Source organism: Gymnogyps californianus, chromosome 4, assembly GCF_018139145.2.
Source record: "Gymnogyps californianus isolate 813 chromosome 4, ASM1813914v2, whole genome shotgun sequence".
In the NCBI taxonomy this organism is placed as follows: Eukaryota; Metazoa; Chordata; class Aves; order Accipitriformes; family Cathartidae; genus Gymnogyps; species Gymnogyps californianus.
This window is the reverse complement of record NC_059474.1, coordinates 83,991,747-84,016,037: the sequence shown is the minus strand read 5'-3', so window position 1 is coordinate 84,016,037 and position 24,291 is coordinate 83,991,747. Positions and strand designations below refer to the sequence as shown.

At 41.6% G+C, this 24,291-nt stretch overlaps 1 protein-coding gene across 1 annotated transcript in view; it reads left to right on the top strand.

The window, feature by feature from the left end:
* The window catches only part of ANKRD17 (ankyrin repeat domain 17), a 95,416-nt gene that overhangs the window by 40,556 nt on the left and 30,569 nt on the right, over positions 1–24,291 (top strand). Inside the window, exons 2-15 of the mRNA XM_050896424.1 lie at positions 3,964–4,117; positions 4,727–4,883; positions 7,259–7,406; positions 7,709–7,856; positions 8,996–9,229; positions 11,224–11,318; positions 16,536–16,773; positions 17,378–17,569; positions 17,955–18,064; positions 18,901–18,988; positions 19,978–20,105; positions 20,575–20,718; positions 21,308–21,410; positions 22,971–23,726. Of these exons, the coding sequence (XP_050752381.1) occupies positions 3,964–4,117; positions 4,727–4,883; positions 7,259–7,406; positions 7,709–7,856; positions 8,996–9,229; positions 11,224–11,318; positions 16,536–16,773; positions 17,378–17,569; positions 17,955–18,064; positions 18,901–18,988; positions 19,978–20,105; positions 20,575–20,718; positions 21,308–21,410; positions 22,971–23,726 (2,695 nt within the window). The remainder of the gene's footprint in view (positions 1–3,963; positions 4,118–4,726; positions 4,884–7,258; positions 7,407–7,708; positions 7,857–8,995; positions 9,230–11,223; positions 11,319–16,535; positions 16,774–17,377; positions 17,570–17,954; positions 18,065–18,900; positions 18,989–19,977; positions 20,106–20,574; positions 20,719–21,307; positions 21,411–22,970; positions 23,727–24,291) is intronic.

Below are 24,291 nucleotides of genomic sequence, written 5' to 3'. Positions count from 1 at the left end.
AGGAAATGCCTTGATGTTATGTTTCCTACTTGATGGGGACAACAAATGGAGCAAACAGATCACCCCAAGGTTGGAGGAGGAAAGAACAGGTGGGGTTTTGAGTCTGTACTTCAGAAAACAGAGAAAACGAAAGGTGTAGGTCTGTGTGAGTGCATGCACACAGTGGTGTGCCTTGTGGGAGCCTGGGAGCGTGCACGGGGAGCAGGACAAAGAGGTCACTGAGGGAGAGGACGAGTGTGTAGAACCCAGTCTGATGTTGTTGCAAAGCTTTGCTAAGCGGGGAAGAACTCGTCTTTCTAATAAGAGGTGGTAAAAGCACGTAACGTTGAAAATTTAAGTTTAGTCTAGCACTACAATACTTGGGAAGTTTAGAATGACTTTTTTGCCTAGAAAAATAGGACTCGGAACATATGCTAAGGTACTTGTGGCATGAAGTTTCCTTGAGGTTTGGATTTATATACCTGTTAACACAGTGCTTTTCTAAGCCATTTTTAAATTTCTCTTTAGACTTGTATTCAGTACATCGAAACTGTAGGCTGTTCTGTTGGACGGTAGTCAGAACTTGGTAGTTTTGTTCTCTTAGCATCTTTTTTGATTGTAGAAGCATCAAATACACTGGATGTGATTACGGGCCAAGTGAACTTGGGCAAGTACAGAACATGAGATTTTTATTGCAGGATGAGAGAAGAGGAGAAATCTTGTAAAGGCCTTCTGTTGGAGACTGTCTGAACAATTGGATTATGTCAGAGTATTGTTCGATCAGAGAAACGCTGACTGAGAACCCAGATAAGATATTCTGATATGTAAGGTGGAGCATTTGTGTACTATTCTACATGGGTTTTTTTAGTTAAGGGAAATAAAATACATCTGAAGATCATTAAAGGCAATGTCTGTTTACTTGGCATGGTAAATGGAAATGCTTTGTCTTTAGTTTGTAGCTTCTGTAGAGAAGGCAGTATTTTCTGAGAAACGAAAACGGAATTTTCACTTCTACCAAAATACAGTTCTACTCACCACTGTTAGACACTGTCTTTTATCACGATCGCCCTGTGTGGTGTTCTGTGTCACGTTGAACCGGCTGAAGAGACAAGACTGTAGATCTAATGAAACTCTTACGCTAAAAGGCAACCGTGAGAATACGGAAGAGTGTAACTGTAGGCTTGATGAAAAGGTCTGCAAGCCGCAGGTTGAAGATGTATCTTTTCTGCCTTAGAAAAGGAAAACCAGCTATATAGCTAGGCTTAAAATAGTCGCAGTTGGTTATTTAATAAGTTAATTTCTTGAGATGTTGCTCTGGAATGGTTTAAATGACAGCACATAATATAAACATTTTCAAAAGTGTATTTCAGGGGAGGTTTTCTCTCGATAACTTGTGGTTGTCTTGGTGCTGTATTGTTTGTAGGTGGATTGCTTTTTCTCCCCATTCTCCTTGTGTTATAGTTGTGGTTTTTTAATCATACCACGCTCATGTTCTTAGCTGGAAGGAAAATAGGAAGATTTTTCCATTTGAAACTTAAACTGCATGAAAGACCTTATTTGAGGGGAGAGGATGTGAGCGGGGGAGAGACGTTTTCCTATTTTGACTTTTTTCTTAGCAAATATTTCATAGTGTTAGGAAGAACTGCGACCAGCTGTTAAAGATCTCACTCGGATGAGATTTTTTTCAGTTAGTCTAAGTAGTAGGGATTTTGCTTGAGTTGGGTGAGCCAAGAATCCTTCCGACTGCTCAGTAGTTTGCCTTTCCAGTGGTGAAGTCTGTCACTTGGCTCCTGAACAGCGTAGTTCCTTTCTCTTGCTGCTTGCTGCAGCAGGCTTAGTCCTCTGGAAGAAGACAAATGGCAAGTCCTCAGATGAACCAAAACCGGCCTAAAAACGGCGTTGTAGATGCACGGAGCAGAGCTGGCAGCGACCAGCTAAGGACCCTGGCGAGGCACGAGTGAACTGTTCCTTAGGACTGGGGAGGAAACTAGGAGTTGCCTGCTCTGGTTTGCCAAATTGGAAAGCTGCAGCCTGCGTGAGTATCGCTTGGAAAAAGTAGTGCTGAGGAGCAACATGCGACACTGCAGGACTGTCCTGTTGTCGGCAGTTGTTGACAGCAGAGCCGCTTTCGTCAGGAGTTGGAAGTCATCGCCTTCAGCTTGCTGTGTTCCCAGGTTTGAAGAAGGAGGGCAAAGAGGCTCCAAAGGAATGGAAGGAGGCTTCAGAGATGCCCTCGAGATGTATACTTGTGTATTGCCAAAAGCTGTCTGACAGGAGATTTTGTTTCTCAATAGTATCGTTGAAGTGATAAATTGAAGTCATTTTGAAAGTAGTTCTCAAGCCTACCTTCCTAAACAAATAAGGTGTTTAGGTTCAAGCTGTGTGCTAGTACCATATCCTAGTAAATTTTGAGCTGGAGGCAGACTGCAGAAGGAAAAGTTGTTGTGTCAGCTCTTCACTTGTGACAAGAGAATAGATGGTAGGGTGGAGGGAGACCTTTCAGAAGTCCTGAGATGAATCGGTCGCTCTTATGGTTTGTCTGCTCACTTAGATTTTTAGGGCATTTATCTGCAGGAAGCTGAACTTGTGATGCTCATGAGACTGCTTTTAAACTTTGGAGACACACATGAATCTGAAGAACAAAATAAATTGTATTTCTATCTTGATGAACTCTATTCCATGTGGAAATAGATCACTGCTGTACTACAGACAGTAGCTGCTTGTGTTCAAAGATGATTGAAGTTTTGAATCATGATGTAGGACTGGCTGGCCCATGTGGTTTGTTTGTCTGGCAGACTTGCATTTAGGTTGATTTTGATTTTTGGATTGGGATTGTTTTTTATTTTTTGATTTCTTTCATTTTTTTGAAGGGGTGGATTTTTGAGGCTGTTGAGCTTTGTACAGGGGTGTTTAAACTTGGTCGTTATAATCTAATAAATGGTTCGATGGCTAGTTCATAGGCTTACGGGTGTGTTCATGGAACTCGTGGAGGAGTGTCTTCTCTAAACTACTTGACCCAGTCCTCCTTCAACAGGTAGTAAAACACAAATGGATACTAGGGGCTTTTCTCTCTAATACACTGATCTCTTGCTTAAATTCTACGTGTTTCACAACCAAAACAAATGGACAGTACAGGAAAGTAGGACCTTCAGAAGAATTTAGACCACTCAGCATCTGTTTTCTGAAAAAGGCAGATATAATGGGTTGCATATTCTATAGGTAATGTTTTAAATAAATGTTTTCTTGAGAGAGATTCTGTGAAACCCTTGTATGTTGCATTTGAGTTTATTATATCTGGAACACGTTGCTGGTCCTTTTGTTTCTTCAAATGCTGGATTAGGAGACATCAGACTTGAAAGAAGTGAGATAGCTGAGAGAATTCTTCTGCAAGTCAGAAGAAAACGGTCGACGCTAAAACGGTGATGACTTGGTTTTTCTAGTTTTGTGTGCTAGTAGAGTTTAATGCTGTTTGAGGGTAGGTTACTTCTTTGAAAGATGACTGGGTTGTGTGAAATGGAATAATTCTGTCTTTGTTATATGTATCTTTGATGCTTTGGGGAGAAGAAAAAAACCAAACCAACAGCTTGCATAGAAACTCACGGCAGCCACTACCTTGAGGGCTTCTGGAGCGATACCTATTCTTCCACTTTTCCCTCCCTGTGTTAAGTTGGACTTGCAAACTTGTAGAGTGCAGTGTGGAGACGTGAAGTCCATCTTAAACTTGTCTAGTATATCATGTGGCTTCTAGTCACAGAGCAAATGGATAAGGTGATAAAAGGTACGTTCTTTGTATGTGATAATGGAAGAATCTCATTGCTTCCATTGATGAAATAATACGCTTTTGAGTCAACTGAGGATAGTTTGGCTAACAAAGTCCTTAAAAAGCAAATGCTTCAGTGATAAGTACAACTGTGGGTTTTTTGTGTTTTTAAGTATATTTCGGCCAGTTATATAATTCTTAAAGCAGATCTGTTATTTTTTCAGGTGGAATCGTTTATCTTGGATCAGGATGATCTCGAAAACCCTATGTTGGAAACAGCTTCTAAATTGCTGTTGTCAAGTACTGCCGATGGTGCTGACCTGAGAACAGTAGATCCAGAAACCCAGGCAAGATTAGAAGCTTTACTTGAAGCTGCAGGTAAGTACTCGTGTCCCATACAGGTTTAACCCCGAAGCCCTTACACATGAGACCATACTGGAACTGCTTGCACAAGTCTGTTCCATATGAGCGTGATACAAATGCAGAATGTAAGGTGGTGTGAAGTTGGCAAGGTTGTGCAAGTCATTGAAGAGGAAGAAGTTCATTAAAGCATTCCAAATTTTGGAAAATCAAAGTTTCATGTGAAGGCCATGTTTCTAATCGGGTTCCTCCAATGTTGGATTTCTGAAAGCCAGAGTAAAAATTGACACCCGACCTTGGCTTGCAGACTTATATCAAAACCTAAATTGCTCAATGAGGCTTTGTTTTGTAACGATTACTGTATGAAAAGCTTTACTAGTTGCTTATACTAAGTAGTTGTCCAGAGTTGAAAAATAACGCCTTTTGTGGATTGGAGGGTTTCGTTCATGCGCATCGCATCTGAATGCAGCTTTTAAATTAGTGTTGTAAACAGTTAATCCCTTCATTTTGGAAGCTGTAGTTCATTATGGAATGTTTCTGCCAACAGATCTCATAGGCTCAATTTCAACTTCTCTGTTTTCTCCTTTTCTGGCATGCGTACCAATTTGTTGTAAATTGGAATGAAAGGAATAGGTAAGCTGTCTACAGCTGATGGTAAAGCATTTGCAGATCCTGAGGTGCTTCGCAGACTGACTTCTTCGGTCAGTTGCGCGTTGGATGAAGCTGCCGCTGCACTTACCCGGATGAGAGCAGAAAGCACAGCAAATGCAGGGCAGACGGACAAGTAAGCCAACTTTTATACTGGATTTTTTCAGTCGTTCGCTACTTTTAGAAGCGGTTTTTCTTGTTGTATCACTTCTGATTCCAGGATGGTGAAACTCTTTCTCCAGTGGAATTAGTGCCAAGTTGTCACCTGTGATTCTCCTGTTAAATATTCCTGGACTGTCAGGTCTTGCAGTCGGGAGTGAAGCAAGTAATACTGCTTAGAATTCAGAAATCACGCTTCAAGTAATTTAATGTGACCAAGTATAGAAACAAAATTTCTAAGCTCTTAAATGGTACGGGCCTTAGAACGGTACCAAAAAATAGCAAATCCTGAAACGGGTAGTTCAGTGATAGCACAAAACTAGCTTTGGGACCAAAAAAACCCCCAATCTGTTGTTTTAGAGAACTTCAGAGTGCCTTTTTTAATTGAGGAAGGAAAGCAGTCGTGAGGGACTGGAGCTTCATGGCGGTCGGCGGCTTTCTCACGTCGGGTAGGACCTTGGACAGAGCCTTGGCCAGAGAGTCGCTGCTTTTTAACTGGACTTTCTGACTTGATTTGTGGGGTTTTTGTCTTACTGGGATGTTTATGAGGGGAAGAAAAATAAAGTTCCCTTCTAGGCTGTCATTAAGCTTCAATACAACAGAAGCAGAGTGTTAGTAGGAACAATCAAGTGCTGCTGTGCTAGTTGGCAGTTTGTTCCTTGTATGCTGAGTAACTCCAAAGGAACATTTCTTGGTGTGTTGATTGGGACATAGGAAGAAGAGCAGAATAGTTTGGGGTTATGTCTGCTTCTATTCTGTGTGCATCCCTCCCTGCCCCCAGCTGCCTCTGTTCTTGTGAACAGTGGCTGTTGCCAAAGTTTCTACCGGGACAGAAGATGCGGGAAATAAAAATAAATGTGGAAAATGCAGTGAACAGACATATTTGAGAAATAATTCTCCATATATTAAGATTGTGTCTGGTGGCACAAATTAGGTAGGAGTCCTGGGTACGATATACAGGTATAAGTTAGTCCTTGCTGCACCAATACCCGCTCTTACTTCTTGAGCATTTTAGGAATCGCTTGTATTCACATTGAGTTATAGGGTTTACAAAAGTCTTCTGTGAACTACCTTATTTTTCCATTCCCTTTTGAGTTAGTTCTGTCTTGGTGGAACTTCCTGAATGGAGAAGAGATGAAAGGGCAGTGGGTGGGGTGAGGCTGGTGGTCTTGCATTTATTATTATTGATCCAATTATTCGGAGCGGAATAGAGAAACATGTCACACTTGAATTGTTATTGTCACAAAGCAATAACTGTTTTGGAATGAAGGCAATGTAGACAGAAGACAGAATAGGCGGGACTGAAAATATGCTTCCAGTAGACCCTTTTTTGACTGAAACGGAATTGGAGTGACGGAAGCGGAGGACTCGTGGAGTGACACGAGAACCACAAGTACTCTGATGTAGGGCTTACCAAACCAGGAGAGTTCTACACTTTTCTGCTTAGTTGAGTTAGGGCCACAACTGAAACATCAGATAGCGTTACAAGATTCTGGGGTTTTCAGCACAGGACGGAGGGAAGGGGTTAATTTTGTTATAGGAGAAGAGTGATGCGGGTGGTTTGTTTTAGTTCAGTTAACAGTTACAGTGCTGAAGAAAAGTTAGTTTTGTTAAGATGGACAGGCGATTTCCGTGTCCTCTGGTCCTGGGGTAAAAGACAGTACAAATACAACTCTGAGTAGGGGTTGCTGGTTTGGAAAGGAATACTCATGGTGTTGTGCTTACCGTGATTTAATCAGCTCTCCTTTTCTTTGAACCTTACTTCAGAAAACGAGTGGGACAAAACCTGTATTTTCCAACTGGAACTACAAAGCAGGAATAGGCTGAGACTGTATTTTGTAATTAGTAATATAAACCGATAGTGATTTGTTTGCAATGCTATGTGATGAGCCTTTCAAAAGGGAAAATTATTACTTATTTCTCAGATTCTTAAAGGATTAGCAAAAAAGGTTTTGTACTTCCGTAGGACATAACATCGTGCTGCACGTATAGTGCTGAGACAGTAAATCAGGTCCACGGTCGTGTCTTCTCTGAACGTGTTTTCTGCTTCAGTTGTACATAATGCAGAATTTGGTAACCTAAATGGTCATCCTGCAGATGTTTCTCTTGTAAACTTCTGTTAAAAATTACAAACGGGAGTGGCTGAGTATGCACATCACTCAATTTTCGGAAAAGTGGAAAACCTCAAGTGTAGAAATGGCACCTCTTTAATTAGCGGTTGGCGCTTTTTTAGGTTGTGTTTCCTTTTTTGTTGACTGCATCCTCATGGCACGTTGGATTTTTACTCTGCACGTAGAGCGAGCATTTCAAGCATAGTCCATTTTCACTTTCAAATGTTTTCTGTCTTACTAGCCGCAGCTTGGCAGAGGCTTGTTCGGAAGGAGATGTAAATGCTGTGCGGAAGTTGCTAATTGAAGGACGAAGTGTGAACGAGCACACAGAAGAAGGGGAAAGCCTCCTTTGTTTAGCCTGCTCAGCAGGATATTATGAGCTTGCGCAGGTTGGTTTCCTAGCTGTTTTTAGTATGGGTGTCTTGTACAAAAATAAGTGTTGCATTAATATATTCCAGTCTTCTGCACCTGGAAGGCGGCATTAAGGTAGTGGAAAATGTCAGTTAACTGGCAAATGAAGACTTACACGTAAATTGAATGTTCCTAATGCATTCTTTGTGCTTACTTGCTCTAAGTGTTTCTAAGCCAAAACTGTGTGTTGGTGAAGGTGGGGGCTTTGTGTAGCGTTTCAGCCGTTTTGACGTGCTAGTTTGTCGCTTGCCGGTGTTGTTGATCACCCTTCTGTTCGCAGGTTCTTCTGGCAATGCATGCTAATGTAGAGGACCGGGGTATTAAAGGAGACATAACACCTTTAATGGCTGCTGCTAATGGCGGACATGTCAAAATTGTCAAGTTGCTGCTAGCTCATGGTGCTGATGTGAATGCACAGTCATCAACAGGTAAATAAGTGTGTTGGAGCTTGTTGAAAACGACAGCAAAGCTGAGATTTGCTGTGTGCGGGAAACTTTGTGTGGAAATTTGGGAGGAATGGCTCTCAGCCAAGCAACGCAGAATGCTTCCTTGTGGTTTTACTATTTAGCTCCAGCTTTTTTTTTTTTTTTTTTAATGAAGCTATAAAACTTTAGTTGGTTGCGGACATGCGAAGGTGGATAACATCAATTAATAACTGAAAGGTATTTGAGTACGTAGGATTTGTTGTCACACAGTATTTTAAGCACAGTTTGGGAAGATTGTGTGTACATTGAAAACGATTTGGTGTCAGGTCTAGGAAACCAAGGGAAGATGTTAAACGTAAGAAGCTGGCCCCCTTCCCCCTCTCTTTCCCATGGCAGTTTGGTAGGCGTTTGTGTTGAAGTGATCAAGTTGGGAAATCTTATTAGTTTGTGCGCCCCTGAAAGCGGCGAGATTGTGAAGTCAACAGTCATTGACAAATGGAGTACTGACCCTGAATGATGAGGAAAGTTGGGGTACCAGAAGACACCTTATTTTTTTATTTATTTTTTTATTTCCCAGTGAAGTAGTTCTGAGTAGTAATACTGCTTTGACCTTGAACTTTTTTCAAGGTACCTTTCATAAAGGCAGATTCTTTGACTGTTCTGTTCAGATACGTATTTCTGTAGGTTTTTCCATGGAGGTTGTTTTCATCTCCTTGTGAAGACTATGGGCGTTTCTGAACTAGCCCTTTAGAGGCGTTTCAGACTTGATTTAGAAGCAGCAGTTCATTCTGCTCCTTGTTTTGAGCTTTCCTTTTTACAGCATAGTACGTCCCTGCTGATTAACAGGAAAAGGGATGGGTTTCTGTGACGGAAGCTGGGATTAGCTGGGATAGAAATGGGAAGCAGAGTGCATCAATACAGTCACCAGGCACATGGAGATCTTCAGTCTGTCAGCGCTGAGCTACTTTGTGCAGTTACTTGCTGTTTTTCCCCTCCCTGTAGTTCTTGGTCTGTAGCCTGAAGAAAACCTGTTCTGTGAGGTAGCCAGGTAAAAGGGATGAAACGGAGCATAAGATGAAGTTCCCAGTGTAGAAATGCTATCGAATTCTGTTTTCAAACCTTTTTTTCTCTTCTGGCTTTAGGCAATACAGCCCTTACATATGCCTGTGCTGGAGGCTATGTCGATGTTGTGAAAGTACTGCTGGAATCGGGCGCTAGTATTGAGGACCATAATGAGAACGGTCACACTCCTCTGATGGAAGCGGGAAGTGCCGGCCATGTGGAAGTGGCCAGAGTGCTGTTAGAAAACGGAGCGGGCATAAATACGCATTCCAATGAATTCAAGGAGAGCGCACTTACGCTGGCTTGCTACAAAGGTATAGTACCAAATACCGTACTTGTTACAAAGGTGTGGCAGGTGTGAAAAGTCTTCTCGAACATGTATTTATTCAGACTTGCTGTCCAGACCAAAATGAATTTAAAGGCTACGAACGGGCGCTTTCTGATGCTTTTATCCTGGCTGTGATACCACATAGCGTGTAGGCGCCGTATGTAAAATGATGATCAGTGTGGAGAGTGTAAGTATCAAGATCGAAACCTTTTGTCTGAGTCGGTACGATGGCTTAAAATAGTCTCTATTAAATGAATTAGGAGACAAGGAGCTAATACGCTTTATCACAGAGTAAGTATGGTAAACTTTCTGTATTGTAGCTATATTATACAAGATATCTCTGCTTACATACAGAAATTACTTCTTTTTAAAGGACTTAGCGCTTGGAAAACATGCAAAATCTAGGACCTTGCCTTTTAGGTGTTAGTGCTTAGGCAACAGGCCTTTCTTGCCTCCCCTAGAGTATTAGGCAGCTATCTTGCATCACCCAAACGAGGGATGAAGATGTTTAATTAAGAGGCCAAATGTGTTCACGCAGCTGAGCAGTTGCTGTTACGGTCGCTTAGGACACGTTTTATTAGAGCTATTAGAGTGGCTCTTGGCATCAGAGAGTAATTGATGTCGGTAGCAGAGGTACTTCTGTGGCACCTCAGTAGAAGACGGTCTTAGTTTTTCATTTAGGTTTCTTTTATCTGCCTCGATAAATTCTTGGTTCACTGCTGCTGAACACCCTCATAAGCCATGGTAATTTTCTTTTGTGGTGGCTGTCAGAGCAAAAGCTGTGTTTTGAGAGAAGGGAGTGGGACCCCAAAACGTTTCCTCCCTGGGAAAATGTGCTTGGGCTCTGAATCATCAAGTGAGGTTGGAAAGCAGAGATGAAAAATTAAAAGTCTGTGCTTAGCCACTTGTTCACTGTGATATGTGGGGCAGAAGTGAAGATATTCAGGCTTTTATGTTTTTCACCGTATCCATATATGATTTGTCTATCTTTTGTGCATTTCAGTGTTGCTCCAAATCTCATGTTAAGGGCATAAAAATAAGCTCTTAATTTTCTCATGTTGCTTGCTTCCTGTAGTAGAATGACATGTGGTATTTGGGACCAAGAAGGTGGGTAACTTCTCCCAAACAAAGGGGGAAGGGTGAAAAGGCAATGTAGCCTCATATTGGGCAGTATCTGTGCCATTCATGGTGTTGCTAGGTGTAGTTGTAGTTTTAAGGTTTAGCCATGGTTGTGTTGAGTTACGAAATGACAATATTTTTTTTTTTCTTCGACTTGGTTTTATATGCTTGCGTATTGTGTTGGTCGTGACTGTGTAGCGAAGTTGACTGGGCTTGGCACATGTACAGGACTTGGTGGACTATAGCCAAGAATTAATGGAGTGGTTGAGAGCAAATACTTTCAAAAAGCTGCTAGGTGTCCTTATCTTTGGAGGATTCCTCTAGATAGTTGAATTCCTGAGAGGATGCTTGGAAGCGTGAAGGTCCATCCGCTTCATATATTTTATGGTCTGAGGGTCGGTGTGAGCTCAGGGACTGGTTACGATGCCACTTATAAAAACAGTAACCCTAAATCCTTTATGTCGAGCAAGTAGAGGGGAAACCCCGACCCCCAACAAAAAAACAACATTCTGTAGGTGAAAAAAAATCCAAATGTCTTCGCACAGAATAAATCACCCTGGTAAAGCTTCTGGAGCGTGCACTACTCTGCTCTAACGTCACCTCAAGGAACGCATGTAGTGCAAACATGATTTTAGAAACTCAGTGAATTGGCTTGTATTTATAGTAACTACGCTGTTAAGCTTCTGTGCGCATTGAATGCATAGATATGAACATGCCTTTCAAGAGCGTTTCATGGGATTATTTTTTTATGCTGTAACGTGGCCTTCTCTTACCTTCATTATGTACGTTAGACCCTTTCTACAACTTGCGAAATGTGCTTTCTAAAGTAGTTTTTATCTGTTAAATATTTTCTCCGTACAGGCCATCTAGAAATGGTGAGATTTCTGCTGGAAGCTGGTGCAGACCAGGAACACAAGACAGATGAAATGCATACTGCTCTTATGGAGGCTTGCATGGTAAGAGATATATGGCTTGAGCAGCGAGCCATACTCGCTGTACTCTCTCTTCACTACACGAAGATGAACAAAGTGATTCCTTTTGGTCTCCTTTTGGTACAGAACCTAACCATGTGATGTTTCCTTTCTCCTGTGTACCTGATGGCCCTTTGGCAGAAGAAATCGGGGGGGCGGGGAATACCTGGTTGAAAAACAGTGCTTGCTCAAACAGCAAAATTGAACTCGTTCCCCTCGTGGCTGACCAAGCAGTTGAATTCTTAAGAGACATCAGCTAAAACTTGCATCACATAAGCGTTAGCAGGAGAGCTCTATTAACCCATCCTTTGAATAAGTAGGTTTCCATAGGTCCAACTGCACGTTATTTTTTTTTTTTCTCTGAAGTGGCAGAAGTCAGTGAGTAAGGTTGTGCTCATAAGCTGCCCAAAGCAGCTTCTGTAGGTTGTGTCTTTCCTTGTGTTGTTATATGTCACTTGCTCTTTGCTTTTTGCCCTTCCGATAATCATGGAGGCCTGGTTTGAAACAGATATTTTTGGACTTCGGTTCAGAGAAATTAATGACTTCAAGAGATGGCCAAAAGTAAATAATAGCAATTTATTTGAACAGAACCTTTTTTTTTTTTCTTCGTCTAATTTTGCAGGCTTGTGGGTCAGCAACTTTCAGCTTACGATGGGAAAATCTTTTATACAGGAATCTCCATGTTAAATACCTTAAAGTGGAAGATTCTCAGTGATTGCTGAAATGCTTTTAACAATTCTAATGTGTGCTAAACATCGGCAGTGAATGTGGTCATAACCTGGCTGTTGGAGGCATTCAGCATACCTATGGTTCACATAGCCACGTAGCCACGTGCTCCTTGAAAACACAGGGTCAGAAGCTGTTTGGGAAGCAACTAGGAGATGGAAGGGGAAATTAACTTCTGACTAATAAGAGTACTTTCATGTTGCTGCTTTGCCCGTCTGAGGCAATTGTAAAATGACAGTATAGAATAGATTACCTTTTCATAAAATTTAGTAAGATTCTGACAACAACTCTGATTTTTGGGTAATAGTTTTTTTGCCGTAGAACACAAATACATGTGAAGCTTTCGCTTGATAAGGTTGTCTGTGGGTACGTTTTAATGCTGGAATGGTATAATTGGTGCCGGACTGAAGATTCTTCCAGGCTTTCGTGGCGAAGAAGACTTGCTAAATCGATGTCTTTAGATAGTTTTTCTGTTTGAAGTACTGTTAGGCTTGAACGGCTATGTAGGTCTCATAGACCCGCATTTTCTTTAAAGCAGATAGCCTATTTGAAATCTATTTCCTACATACTGCTTGAGGTAATAGGAATCAATTGCTTCGGCCTTTTCCTTTGGAGACTTCTTTTGATGATGGAGTGAATGTGCCCCTTTATTCCCTTTATTTCTCCTCCAGGAGTTGTTTAGACTTCGGTACCCCCTCTCAGAGAAGTGAATACACCGCCATGAGTTTATTAACCCTGCACCATACCAAGGGTTGGCAGGGGTAAGCTAGCTGGATGAAAAATCTAGCAGGTGTCAGTTTGTGTTCCTGGAGCTGAGAATGTTTTGAAACTTATCCTGGTGGAGAAATGAAAATGAAACAAAATGGAGCAGAATTAGGCTCCTTTTTTAGACCCCTCCAGTTTTCTTTGTGACCCTGAATTTCAGTGGGCTGTTGTGCAACACTTCCTGCGGAGGTTTTCTCTGCTGTTAAGGATGCATAGCTGCAGCGTGCTTAGGTGGGCCGGTAGGTTGTTTATGCCTTATGCCAACATATTTCAAATCCTTCATCTGAATGTGGAACTTGAACGTAAAACTGAAAACTTGTCTGTTAGGTTTCCTTTTTACCCTCCTCTCTAAATAGATTTTTCATGGGTTGGGTTTTTCATGTCATTAGCCTTGTGTAGTGTCACGTTGTGAATCTTTGGCCGTAAAGGAGTGCCGCAAAACCTTATTTAGTCTTCCCTTCCCTGAAATAACTGTAATGGTTCTAAAATCAGCCAGTTAATGTCTATTGAAGGAAGTTAATGGCTTCAGATAGGGGAATCATTAACAGAAACCATTATGCTTCTCGAGAAGTCGTTAGAAAGAAAGGCATGTAGACTAACAGGACTTCAGCTATTGTTTATCTCACTTGGAAATCTTAGTAGATTGGCCATATAAATATCACGGGCGCTGTCCTTGCAGCGAGTTCCCTGGAAGGTGACGATAAAATTATCTTGTTTAATGTTGCAGTAGCCTTTTCGTCACGATGGCTTCTTGACAGATCAGAAGTTTACAGAGAAGGCTGCTATTTCATGGAGCTATGGAGCAAGCCGCCTTTTCCTTGCCACCCCTCTCCCTCCCTTTTCCCTCCACCGACAGACTGAACAAAGGTCCATAGGACTAGCAGGAATGTTGAGACCCATTTTTTTGTTAAGACTTACTGAGCAATAGGGAGAAAATCTGTCTCCCTTGATGCTGCAGGAAACTGTTCCTAAGTAGGCATATCCACACTGCTGCTCAGAATTGACAGACAGTTGAGAGACTCAGTATCTTCAGCTCTGCCTAAGAGAGGGAGCAGCTTTCTATAGCAGTACTTAAAAAGCTTGCAGTCTGAAATAAAGCAGTGCAGGGGCTTCTCATCTCGGCGTGTTTTTTCTGCAGAAACAGTTGTCGCTCTTCAGGAGCAGAAGAAAACTACCTTCTCTAGAATAGCATTGAATTTGAATATATGTTACGGAATTGTTTGTATGTGGCATAGCACTTACAAGGCAGTGAGACTGTTTAAACCTTGTCCTACGAGGCATTCAGGAAGACTTCTGACGGAGAGCTTTTTTATAGACAGCAGTTAACATTGGTTTAATGCAAATGAGTTGTTGGGCCATGTGACTTGCCTTGTGGGAGCAAAAAGCAAGTTTGTCTAGTTTGCGCTTCCTCTTACTGAAGTAACCTAATTTTCCGCAGTGAGGGCTGAGTACTGATGGCCCACAGTGGTTGATGTTTAAAATACACCTGGTGGGCTTGTGCGGATCGGTCAGACGACTTTCCGTGATCTAATAGCAGTTATGAGGCTTTTTCTAGCTGTTGTAGAAGAGCTGATCAGCACCGCCCGATTGCAAGGTTTGTTAAAGCACAGATAAAAATTTCCTTGTGTGGTTCAACACCAGCAGTTACTCTCAAGGCTGCTTGGCCCATATAAGAGGCTCTGAAGCATACCATTGTACTGCTGTTTGCCATACTTGTCGTGAATCGGGGATGATTAGTGAGCTGTCTCGCCAGAGCCTGATGGTTGAGGCACCGTCTCTGCATTCCCTGAGGAAAGATTCTTTACGGAGTCTTGGAGTTTTTCCCTAAAATAGTATTGTCATTTCATATAAGAGGTGAATATGTCCTAGTTAATGTCCTAGATATTTTTCTGAGAGGAAATCACGTTTGGCTCCCTGGATATCAGAAGAAGGTATAAAACACTTAAGAAAATGAAGTGTAAAACTGTCAGATGCGGTTTCGTATTTTGTCTGGAAAAGAGCTTTTTGGGGTTGTGTTTTCTAGCTTGGCGAGGATGGCAGTGGCTGCGATTTGCTGCTGCTTATTAATTAATCTGAGATCAAGGTGTGCTTACCTTGTTCAGTGACGACCTTGGGATAGCCTTGTGTTCCTGGTAAGCTGCTGTTTTTTCTATGCAGCCCTCCTGTGTTTTGCGTGTCAGACCTTTTCCCGTTATGGTTACTCCAGTTTTGAATGATGGCAACTTCCTCATGGAGAAAACCAGCTTGGAGAGTTTGTGCTGTTGTTGGACCGCAGTGACCAAGCCGGTCTCTGCTTCTGTCTGAACGAAAGCAGAATTGAATGGCAGTTGGCTATGTCACTGTCAGGCCTCCAGTGTAAACATATAGCTGAAAAGCCACTTCAAATAGTTCCTGAATTTATGGCATACTGAAAACATGACGTAGATCGTATGCTCAAGTATTTTCTTTGTTTCTAAAGGAAGAAAGCAAACTTAGGAGCTGTGTTTTGGTAAAACGAGTTTGACAGCATGATAATGGTATCTGGGAAATCCTGCCAAGATCCTGCCAAAGCAAGGCTGTAGTTCAGGTGGCTCCTGTGATGTATGAGAAACCCCTGACAGATGGTCGTGTTCTGGCTTTTCTCTTGGAGGGAGAAAGTAAGTCCTGACTCTGCTATTAAATTGAGCAGTGAAATAGTTTTGCAGGAGCCAAGAGGCAAGCAATGTCATTGTGCACGGCTTCTTTTTAATAAAGGAAGGAAGCAAAATGGTTAAACCCTCTCCTCTCTTCCGCCTCCCTCCCCAAAAGCTGGGAGTCTGTAATGTAAGTACTCCGAGACACTAACAGTCTGCATGGATGTGAGGATGAACTGTGTTCCTGACGTGCGTTGTTTTTATAACTAAAATACACTGTATTTAACAAATAATGCAACTGCATGTTGAATTTAAAACAAAATTCTCTCTGTTTGGCAGTGGGGAGCATTGGCATTGAGTGACTTGTTTGCGACGTAAAGGTTTTGTAGTCTTTAGGAAGAACATCAAAACATGTTCTTACATCCGAGAGAAGACATTTTTTTTTGACTGAAATTCTCTTAATAGTCCTTTATTTATTAGACTGCTTGTGGTGTTAGTAGTAAATATGTTGGCAGCAAGCGAGAAGAAATACACTTGAGTGGTAACTTCTTAGAATTTGTGTTCCTTAGATAATTTTGCCCGGACGGTTCTGTGTCTACAGTCTTTAACAAAGAGGAGTATTGGGTGTTAGAGGATTTTGGTATTGTTCCTGTGGAGGAGGCAAGCTTCTAAAACAGTGTCGAGCTCCCTCTCAACTGTTTGGTTTTGGTGTCCCCCCTCCCCAAACTAAGCTGATAGCAAACACTTGAATCTGCAGTGAAGAAGTTGACCAGCTTGTTACTTAATGCTATAGGCAGCAAAGTTTGAAGTGTGGGTCACAATATTTTAGTTTTGAATTGAACATATTCAGTAAAATGTGCTTAAGTTTCTTCAGGTGCCTATTTAATAGTAGCTCTTTAGCCTTTATCCAAATGATTAGGGAAAACATTTAGGAAAACTATTAAGCAGGTTTCATTATATTTTTGGACTTCTTTAACTCACTTGTTGCTTTCTGTGTCTTCTGAGGGAATTTGAGTCGGTGACTACTTAAAGCTTTGGAGAAGAAGAGCAATTTTTCTGTTTTGACGGTCTTTTGATCTTGTTTTTTTTTAATTCCTAGGATGGCCATGTGGAAGTAGCAAGATTACTTCTTGACAGCGGAGCTCAGGTGAACATGCCTGCTGACTCTTTTGAGTCTCCACTGACTTTGGCAGCCTGTGGCGGGCATGTGGAACTGGCAGCTTTGTTAATTGAACGTGGAGCTAACTTGGAAGAGGTAAACGATGAAGGGTACACACCACTAATGGAAGCAGCTAGAGAAGGCCATGAAGAGATGGTGGCACTGTTACTTGGTCAAGGTAACTATTGCGGTGCCTTGCGTGAACTGTAATTCAATAGGCATCTGCATATGTTGGGGGGGGGGGGGGGAAGCTAAGTTACTGTAATTTTTGTTTCCTTCAGCAGCTTTGGAACTTCCCCCTCTCCTGCCCTTTTTGACCAGTTGGTGGGGTTTGTTGTTTGGGGTGGGTTTTGTTTTTTTTTTTTTTTTTGTTTTTTATTTTTAGTAAAATGTCCTTTGCTCTACTCGTTTACTTGGTAAGTGGGCATTCTGAATTGTTCTTCACAACAGGTTTGCATTTTTCAGACAGACATCAAATAGTGAACGGTTAATGTGGGTAACTTGCACCCTGCACAATGGCCTTGGCCGATCTTGAGATAGTGTTATTGCTGAAAAGCTGTAGAGTAGTGCTTTGAGGTCCTCAGAGGGGTTTCCAAAGTAGTTGAATAAATTTGAAATCTTTTTGTCTGATACGCTGTGATTTTAGAAGAAAATTTCTGCAGCTCTAGAAATGAGATAGGTAACAAGAAGATGCCTTGTGCATCAGGAAATGACTTTGCTGATACTGGTTTCAGTAACTAGTGTTTTCTGATGCGCGTGTGGTTTTGGTGTTTTGTTTTCAGGAGCCAACATCAATGCTCAAACGGAGGAGACGCAAGAAACCGCATTAACTCTGGCTTGCTGTGGAGGTTTTTTGGAGGTTGCCGATTTTCTTATTAAAGCAGGAGCTGACATAGAACTTGGTTGTTCCACACCTTTGATGGAGGCTGCTCAAGAGGGTCATTTGGAGCTGGTTAAATATTTATTAGCTGCAGGTATGGAGTAATTTTGTTAACAGTTTTGTAGAGATTTAACGTAACCTTAAAAGAAAAATATCTTTTTCCATGTTCATTGCATTTTCATTAAGAGCTTCTTGAAGTTGACTGCAAAGGTTTGTGGAACCTGAAGTGATGTATTAGTTGGACCCTAATTTAGCTGTTGAAGATGAAGTTGATGTAAACTCGCTTGGAACAGAACTTCTAGTTTATGTTTAGTTTTTCTATTCCTCTAGAGTATGATAAGGTTGTCAGTTTCATAGATGTTGGATTGGAAGGGGGAAGTTAAAAATCAGCTATCTGATCTTGTAAACGTTATGAAGAGACTTGCATATTTTCTGTAATGAACTTCCTGAGGCTTACATGCTCGTTATTACTGCTTCAGGGGCTAATGTGCATGCAACAACAGCAACAGGTGACACAGCACTGACATACGCCTGTGAAAATGGCCATACTGATGTAGCAGATGTCTTACTTCAAGCAGGTGCAGATCTGGTAAGTCGTTACCTTCTTCAAAAATGTAATTAGGAAATGAAATTATAAACAGCTACTTTTTTCTTTAGTTACCTTTTTTTTTGGTCCCCATATTCATTGCTGAAAACTTACCGAGTTTGCTGTTAATTGTTATAGTTGGATTCAAATTATCTTTTAACCTTTTTCTTTTAACTAAGTGAGAATTGGTGATGCTTTTCTAATGGATTTTGGGCTGTTTAATTACCTGAAAGCGCTTAGGTCCGTTACAGTACTTTGGCGATTGATGTCTAAAGCATTTCCAAGCCGTTCAGGGTTGCTTGTACAGAAGAACGGGGGATTTTGTTCTTTTGTCGCGTGCAGTCCTGAACGGTATTCAGCTTTGAATTGTTGAGGTGATTATGGGTTAGTACTTGTACCTGCAAATGTGTTCTATTCCTTATGTAGCGAACAGTTGATAGTTCTGTTCTCATGTGATCTGTTTGGTGTACCGTAATGGAATTAAGATGACGGAGGTAAATTGATTTTTACGTTTCAGTAGGCTTGTACACCAGTATGTTATCAAAAAGTGAAGTTAAGCACGACAGAACACATTTTGTTTAACTAAAATCCCCACCGTGTGCTTGAGTGCTTCTTGTCCAGGAGTCTCAGACCGGTACAAAGGTAGGTAGATAGTTTTCATCTGTCTGCAAGATACACTCAGTTCAAATGTTACGTAAATTTTTATGTCTGTAGTTTGTGAAACACTAAAAAGGGATCTTCCGTGTCTGGTGTCTTTCTATTCAAAAAACCAAAAGGCTGCATTGCATCCTTTCACATGTGCTACTTTTGAATTGTAAGCCTTTCTTTATTTGCTCTAGGAGCATGAATCAGAAGGTGGAAGAACTCCTCTCATGAAAGCTGCAAGGGCAGGTCATGTTTGCACTGTTCAGTTCTTGATTAGCAAAGGTAAGAGTGTGAAAAGGTTTTGGTTTTCCTACTGTTAGAAATACTCGAAGTTAAGAACATGTCAGTACTAGTGTAAGTTCCTTGGATTTGTTTCAAGTACTTTAACTCAAGTAGGTCATTGATTCTCAAACTAGGCACGTAATGGTCGCCTCTGGTTTCTGGTGAGATTAGTGGGAACTGCAACTACTTCTAAAAATAGTTATATACCAGTCTCTAATTCCTGGTAAAAGCAGTAACAGTAGTAGTGGTTACTGGGTGTCTCCGTGCTCCTGGTGCAGCTTTTGAGCACTGTCTTCTCAGAAGTTTACCTTCAGGTGCCCATTTGTTTCAAGAGTTTTGACTATAACTTGCTTGATGTTGTCAGAACTATCAGCTCCAGCCTGACGTCACTGTTGAACGCATAGAGTTAATACAGAGCTCGGAATTGCCGTTTTCTCTCTCTTGAGCTGATACTGACGGCTTTTTCTTGTACCTTCCTTCTATGGAGCAGGACTGGCCTAAAGCTTCCAGCGTGGTGTAATTTTCCCTATGTAGATTGTAGAGGAAAGAAGCAGAGCTGCAATTAATCATCTGCTTGCTGGCGCTGAGATGCGTGGATCCGTGTGCTGGATCCTAGTTTGTTTTGGGTTTGGTTGTTCTTTTTTTGGTTTTTTTAAAAAAAAGGCATAGCCCTGGCACAATTGCTGGCAAATTTAAAAGCGATAGGTTCACCTGGTATGTGACGGTCCATACTGACAAGGTAGCCATTTGAACGATGAGTTTGGAGTGCTAGTCCAGGTAGAGTTGCATTTATTTTTCTGACATGTTAAATGGTCTTCTGATGACAGTAATAATTGACTGTTCAATTTAATTTATCAGTTGTAAGACTGCATCCATGGAGAACTAAGTTTTCATATTTAAGAGAACAGTTAACTTGCTGTCACTTTTGGTAGAGGAGAACCGGTTTAAGTCTTTTTAATTAAATAATCTTACTCTCTCTGTTTTTGAAGGAGCAAATGTGAATAGGACCACAGCTAACAACGATCATACAGTATTGTCGCTGGCCTGTGCTGGAGGTCATTTGGCAGTTGTGGAGTTACTGCTAGCTCATGGTGCTGATCCTACGCACAGATTGAAGGTTTGTCGCTCAACTACCTTACTTTCCTCTGAGGTAGTCTTTGATAGATCTTAAAACTAACGATACCCAAGCGAGTTTGCTCTTTTCGTATTCTCTGCAACTGACCCGACACGTCATGATTTAAATAGGAGTACGAGGCAAGAGCTGGTATTTCCCCGAACAGGTATTATGCTCGTGAACGTATTTATACAAGTCAGTTAGGCGTGCAGGTCTGCCGATTACCATGAATGTAACGGTTGCACTCCAGTTGTAAGGTCGTAACTGTGGAAGAGGAAGGAAAACTTTAAAAAGTACTAGTTTTTTTGAAAGTACTTAAGAGTCCTTAAGTTTAGATGTGGGCTTACTGCAGGTTGAACGAATATTTATTAAAGCGGTCCTAATATGTGCTGTGTCGTGTCTCCCAAAATGCTTCAGTGTTGTCATGTTTTGATGATGCTGTTTTCTAATACTGTGATCTTTCCCTCTTTAGGATGGTTCAACTATGTTAATAGAGGCAGCGAAAGGTGGTCATACCAGTGTGGTTTGTTACCTTCTAGATTACCCAAACAACTTGCTTTCTGCTCCTCCACCTGATGCTACTCAGCTGACCCCACCATCCCATGATTTAAATAGGGTAAGATTTAAGGGCTGGTTGTCCGTGGATTTGTGGGGCACTTTTGCGCTTCTTCTTGCAGCTTACTCGGAGTTTAAAGATGCTAAGAGTGTCGTATCATTTCATGAATTACTGAACTGTAGGTGAATGCACTAAAAATAATTTTGAGCTGTTGTGAAAACGGTGAAGACTCTTTGAGCATCACTGTGTAGTGCTTTCATCGTTGTTCTTATTGCTCTATAAATATTATTGGAAAAAACGATGAGGAAAAAAAACCCGGCAAGTGAAAAGGTCTGTTTTAATGAGGCTCTTCTTCAGAATTACATTTGTAGCCCCTTGTGGCTTGTATTTGCTTTACCATAGTATAGCACTGTACCATGCCGAGACGAGTATTGTTTGGCAAGTAATTTCTTAGGTTAAAAATGCCAAGTATCTAGAAGTCAGATGATCTCAAATGGTTAACTATTTGAACTCAGCATTTAAAAAACCGTATTAAATGTTATTAGTCACCGTTAAAGTCTGCTTTTCTAACAGGTTTTGTTTACCTTCTATTGAATTATAACTAGATTAGAGTATGAGAAAAGTAATCTGTTAGTATCCAACATTTTAGGCTCCTCGTGTACCAGTGCAGGCGCTGCCCATGGTCGTCCCACCCCAGGAGCCTGACAAACCCCCTGCTAATGTCGCCACAACCCTTCCCATCAGAAATAAAGGTCAGTCTTAGTTCTGGAGCTTATTTTCTAAATATCCTTCCTAGGTAGAAGATAGAGGGTTGCACTTCTAGCAGAGTAGTTCCTATGAAGAGTGTTTACGGATTCAGTCGAGGAAACTGCAATTTCTTTTTTTTTTTTTTTTTTTTTTTTTTAAGGATTGCTTGTCCGCCAAATATGAACTATCAGTCATCTAACCCTGTAATCATAAAGCGTCAAGAAATCTGCCTAAGTAAATATGTTAAAAAATATATTAGTCTGACATACTGGACTAATGCAAAATGTCACCCAGAAGCCTATATAAATTTGATAATGGAAGTTGTAAAAACGATGTTAATCTCCATATCGTAGTGGATTTGATCACTTGCGTTTACGTAGGATAGCAGTCTTGGAGTGGATTTGACTAATTTGATTGAAGGCGGAATTTCTTGTGCTATAAAATATTTAGTCTGATGTGGCTCAGGTCCTCCTAGGACTAAATTTGCATCTATTTTGATATCGCCATTTTGACACTTAACGCTTTCTGTACTTAAGAATTCTCTTCCAAAACAATTTTTGTCAAGCATCAGCAATAGTGCAAATACAGGCGTGCATGTCATAAAATTAATACTGTGTGTGCACTTGTATTGTTCTGGAAATACAGCGAGGATGACTGGAAGAAACTGGGCACCTCCACTGACTCAGATCCTGAGTTTTGATTTGCCTTTCGCCCTTCAAAATTAACCGATTGTTCCTTCTCCAACCGGTATGGCAGACCATGTCAGCTGTGTTACTGTGGACTTCTTCATAAAAGATGAATTGGATTAGTCCATCATCGCTCGTTCTTGCAGGAAGGCTGAAATATTTGCCTTGCCTGGGCAGAGAGCTGAGTTTTGACACAGGCAAAATCATGTCTGCTATGGATAAAATGTAGTGGCTAAACATACCCTGTTAGATCACGTTAAATATAAATGACTATCCTGGGTTCTAGCGCTGTTTGTCAACTGAGCAAAGCTGGATACCTGTAGCGAAAGGATTCAGTAGTCCTAGAAAGTGTAGTGCTTCCTAAAATGTACCGAGTTACTCACAAAACCGGTGGCCTAGAACAAGTCACCTGTCCCTCGAGATGTTTTTGCATCGCTTTTGCTGTGCTTTCAGGGCTGTAACCGTACCTTTATGTCTTAACACGATACCAGACGCAAAACATGACGTAAAGAGACAGCGTATCCTTTCTTTTTGTTTCCATTTATCTTGTAGCACCACTTGATAACAGCGGCTCTCGAGACAATCGCTTCATTTGGCAAAAGTGTAACAATTGTTGGAGTAAATATGTCAACGTAGCGCAGGGTTATTTGGAATGTAGGCGCAGTAATCCGTACTGTTAAATTGCAATCTGACTGCTGTATTAAAATTGATAGCGAAAGATACGGTTTTCTTTGAGGGCCTTACAGTACACGCTGACCTTCTGTGGGTGCTGTGTCTTGGTGCATAACCGGCCATTTAGCATCCCAACAGTAGCTCTATAATGAGGATGCCATTCGTATGCACTTCCATTGGTTCTGAGGGGGTTTCTTTTTCACACAGCTGCTTCTAAACAAAAGTCCAGCAGTCATTTGCCAGCAAACAACCAGGATGTTCAGGGTTACATCACCAATCAATCGCCAGAGAGCATTGTAGAAGAGGCTCAGGGCAAGTTGACAGAGCTGGAGCAGAGGATAAAAGAAGCCATAGAGAAGAACGCTCAGCTGCAGTCCCTGGAATTGGCGCACGCTGACCAGCTCACCAAAGAGAAGATTGAGGAGCTGAACAAAACGAGAGAGGAACAAATTCAGAAGAAACAAAAGATTTTGGAGGAACTGCAGAAAGTGGAGCGAGAGTTACAGCTGAAAACTCAGCAGCAGCTAAAAAAGCAATATCTAGAGGTAAAAGCGCAAAGAATTCAGCTCCAGCAGCAGCAGCAGCAACAGTCTTGCCAGCATCTGGGACTACTGACTCCTGTTGGGGTAGGAGAACAACTCTCAGAGGGAGACTATGCACGATTACAGCAAGTGGACCCCATCTTGCTTAAAGATGATCCTCAGCAAGCTGCTGCGCAGACGGGTTTTGCACCAATTCAGCCTCTGGCGATGCCACAAGCTTTGCCTCTGGCAGCAGGTTCCTTACCTCCAGGGTCCATCGCAAATCTTACAGAACTGCAAGGTGTTATAGTTGGACAGCCAGTATTGGGCCAAGCACAACTAGCAGGGCTGGGGCAAGGAATACTGACAGAAACACAGCAAGGGTTAATGGTAGCCAGCCCTGCTCAGACGCTCAATGACACGCTGGATGACATCATGGCAGGTGGGTTTATATTGTTATGAGCAGGTATAATATTTGCTTGACGAGTTGAGGGTATGTCCACTTCTTTGTGTGTGTGTGTGTGTGTTTGTGTATTCCCGCTAGCTCTACGGCAAGTACCACTAGCCTACCGATCCCTGTCTTGAGCACTTCAGAAAACTAGTTTTAACTTTTCAATTTGCAGGGTTGCCTTTCCTTTTGTTGAGCTAACTGGTGCCTGTTTGTCAGGTTGGTATGTTGGAAGTGGCATTTTTAACTCTTCGTAGTTTGGGAGGGGACGTGCTAGGGTCTAACGGTTCTGTTTCGGCCTGTTTGTAGCTCAGGAACAACGTCTTGACGACACCGGTTAGTACTTTGGGCTAGCTAACTGCGAACTGACTTGGAGCACTGGGAATAGGCTTTGAGCAACTGTAGCACCACATCAAGCCTATGATGCGTAAGGAACCTGTAGGCTTGTCTTTAGAATGAGAGCTGCTCGAGTTGGCCTTGAATGGTCTACCTACTGGAAGCTTTTACTTCTGTTTGGAAAAAAAGATGATAATCCTATGGCTTTTAAAAACGTCTACTC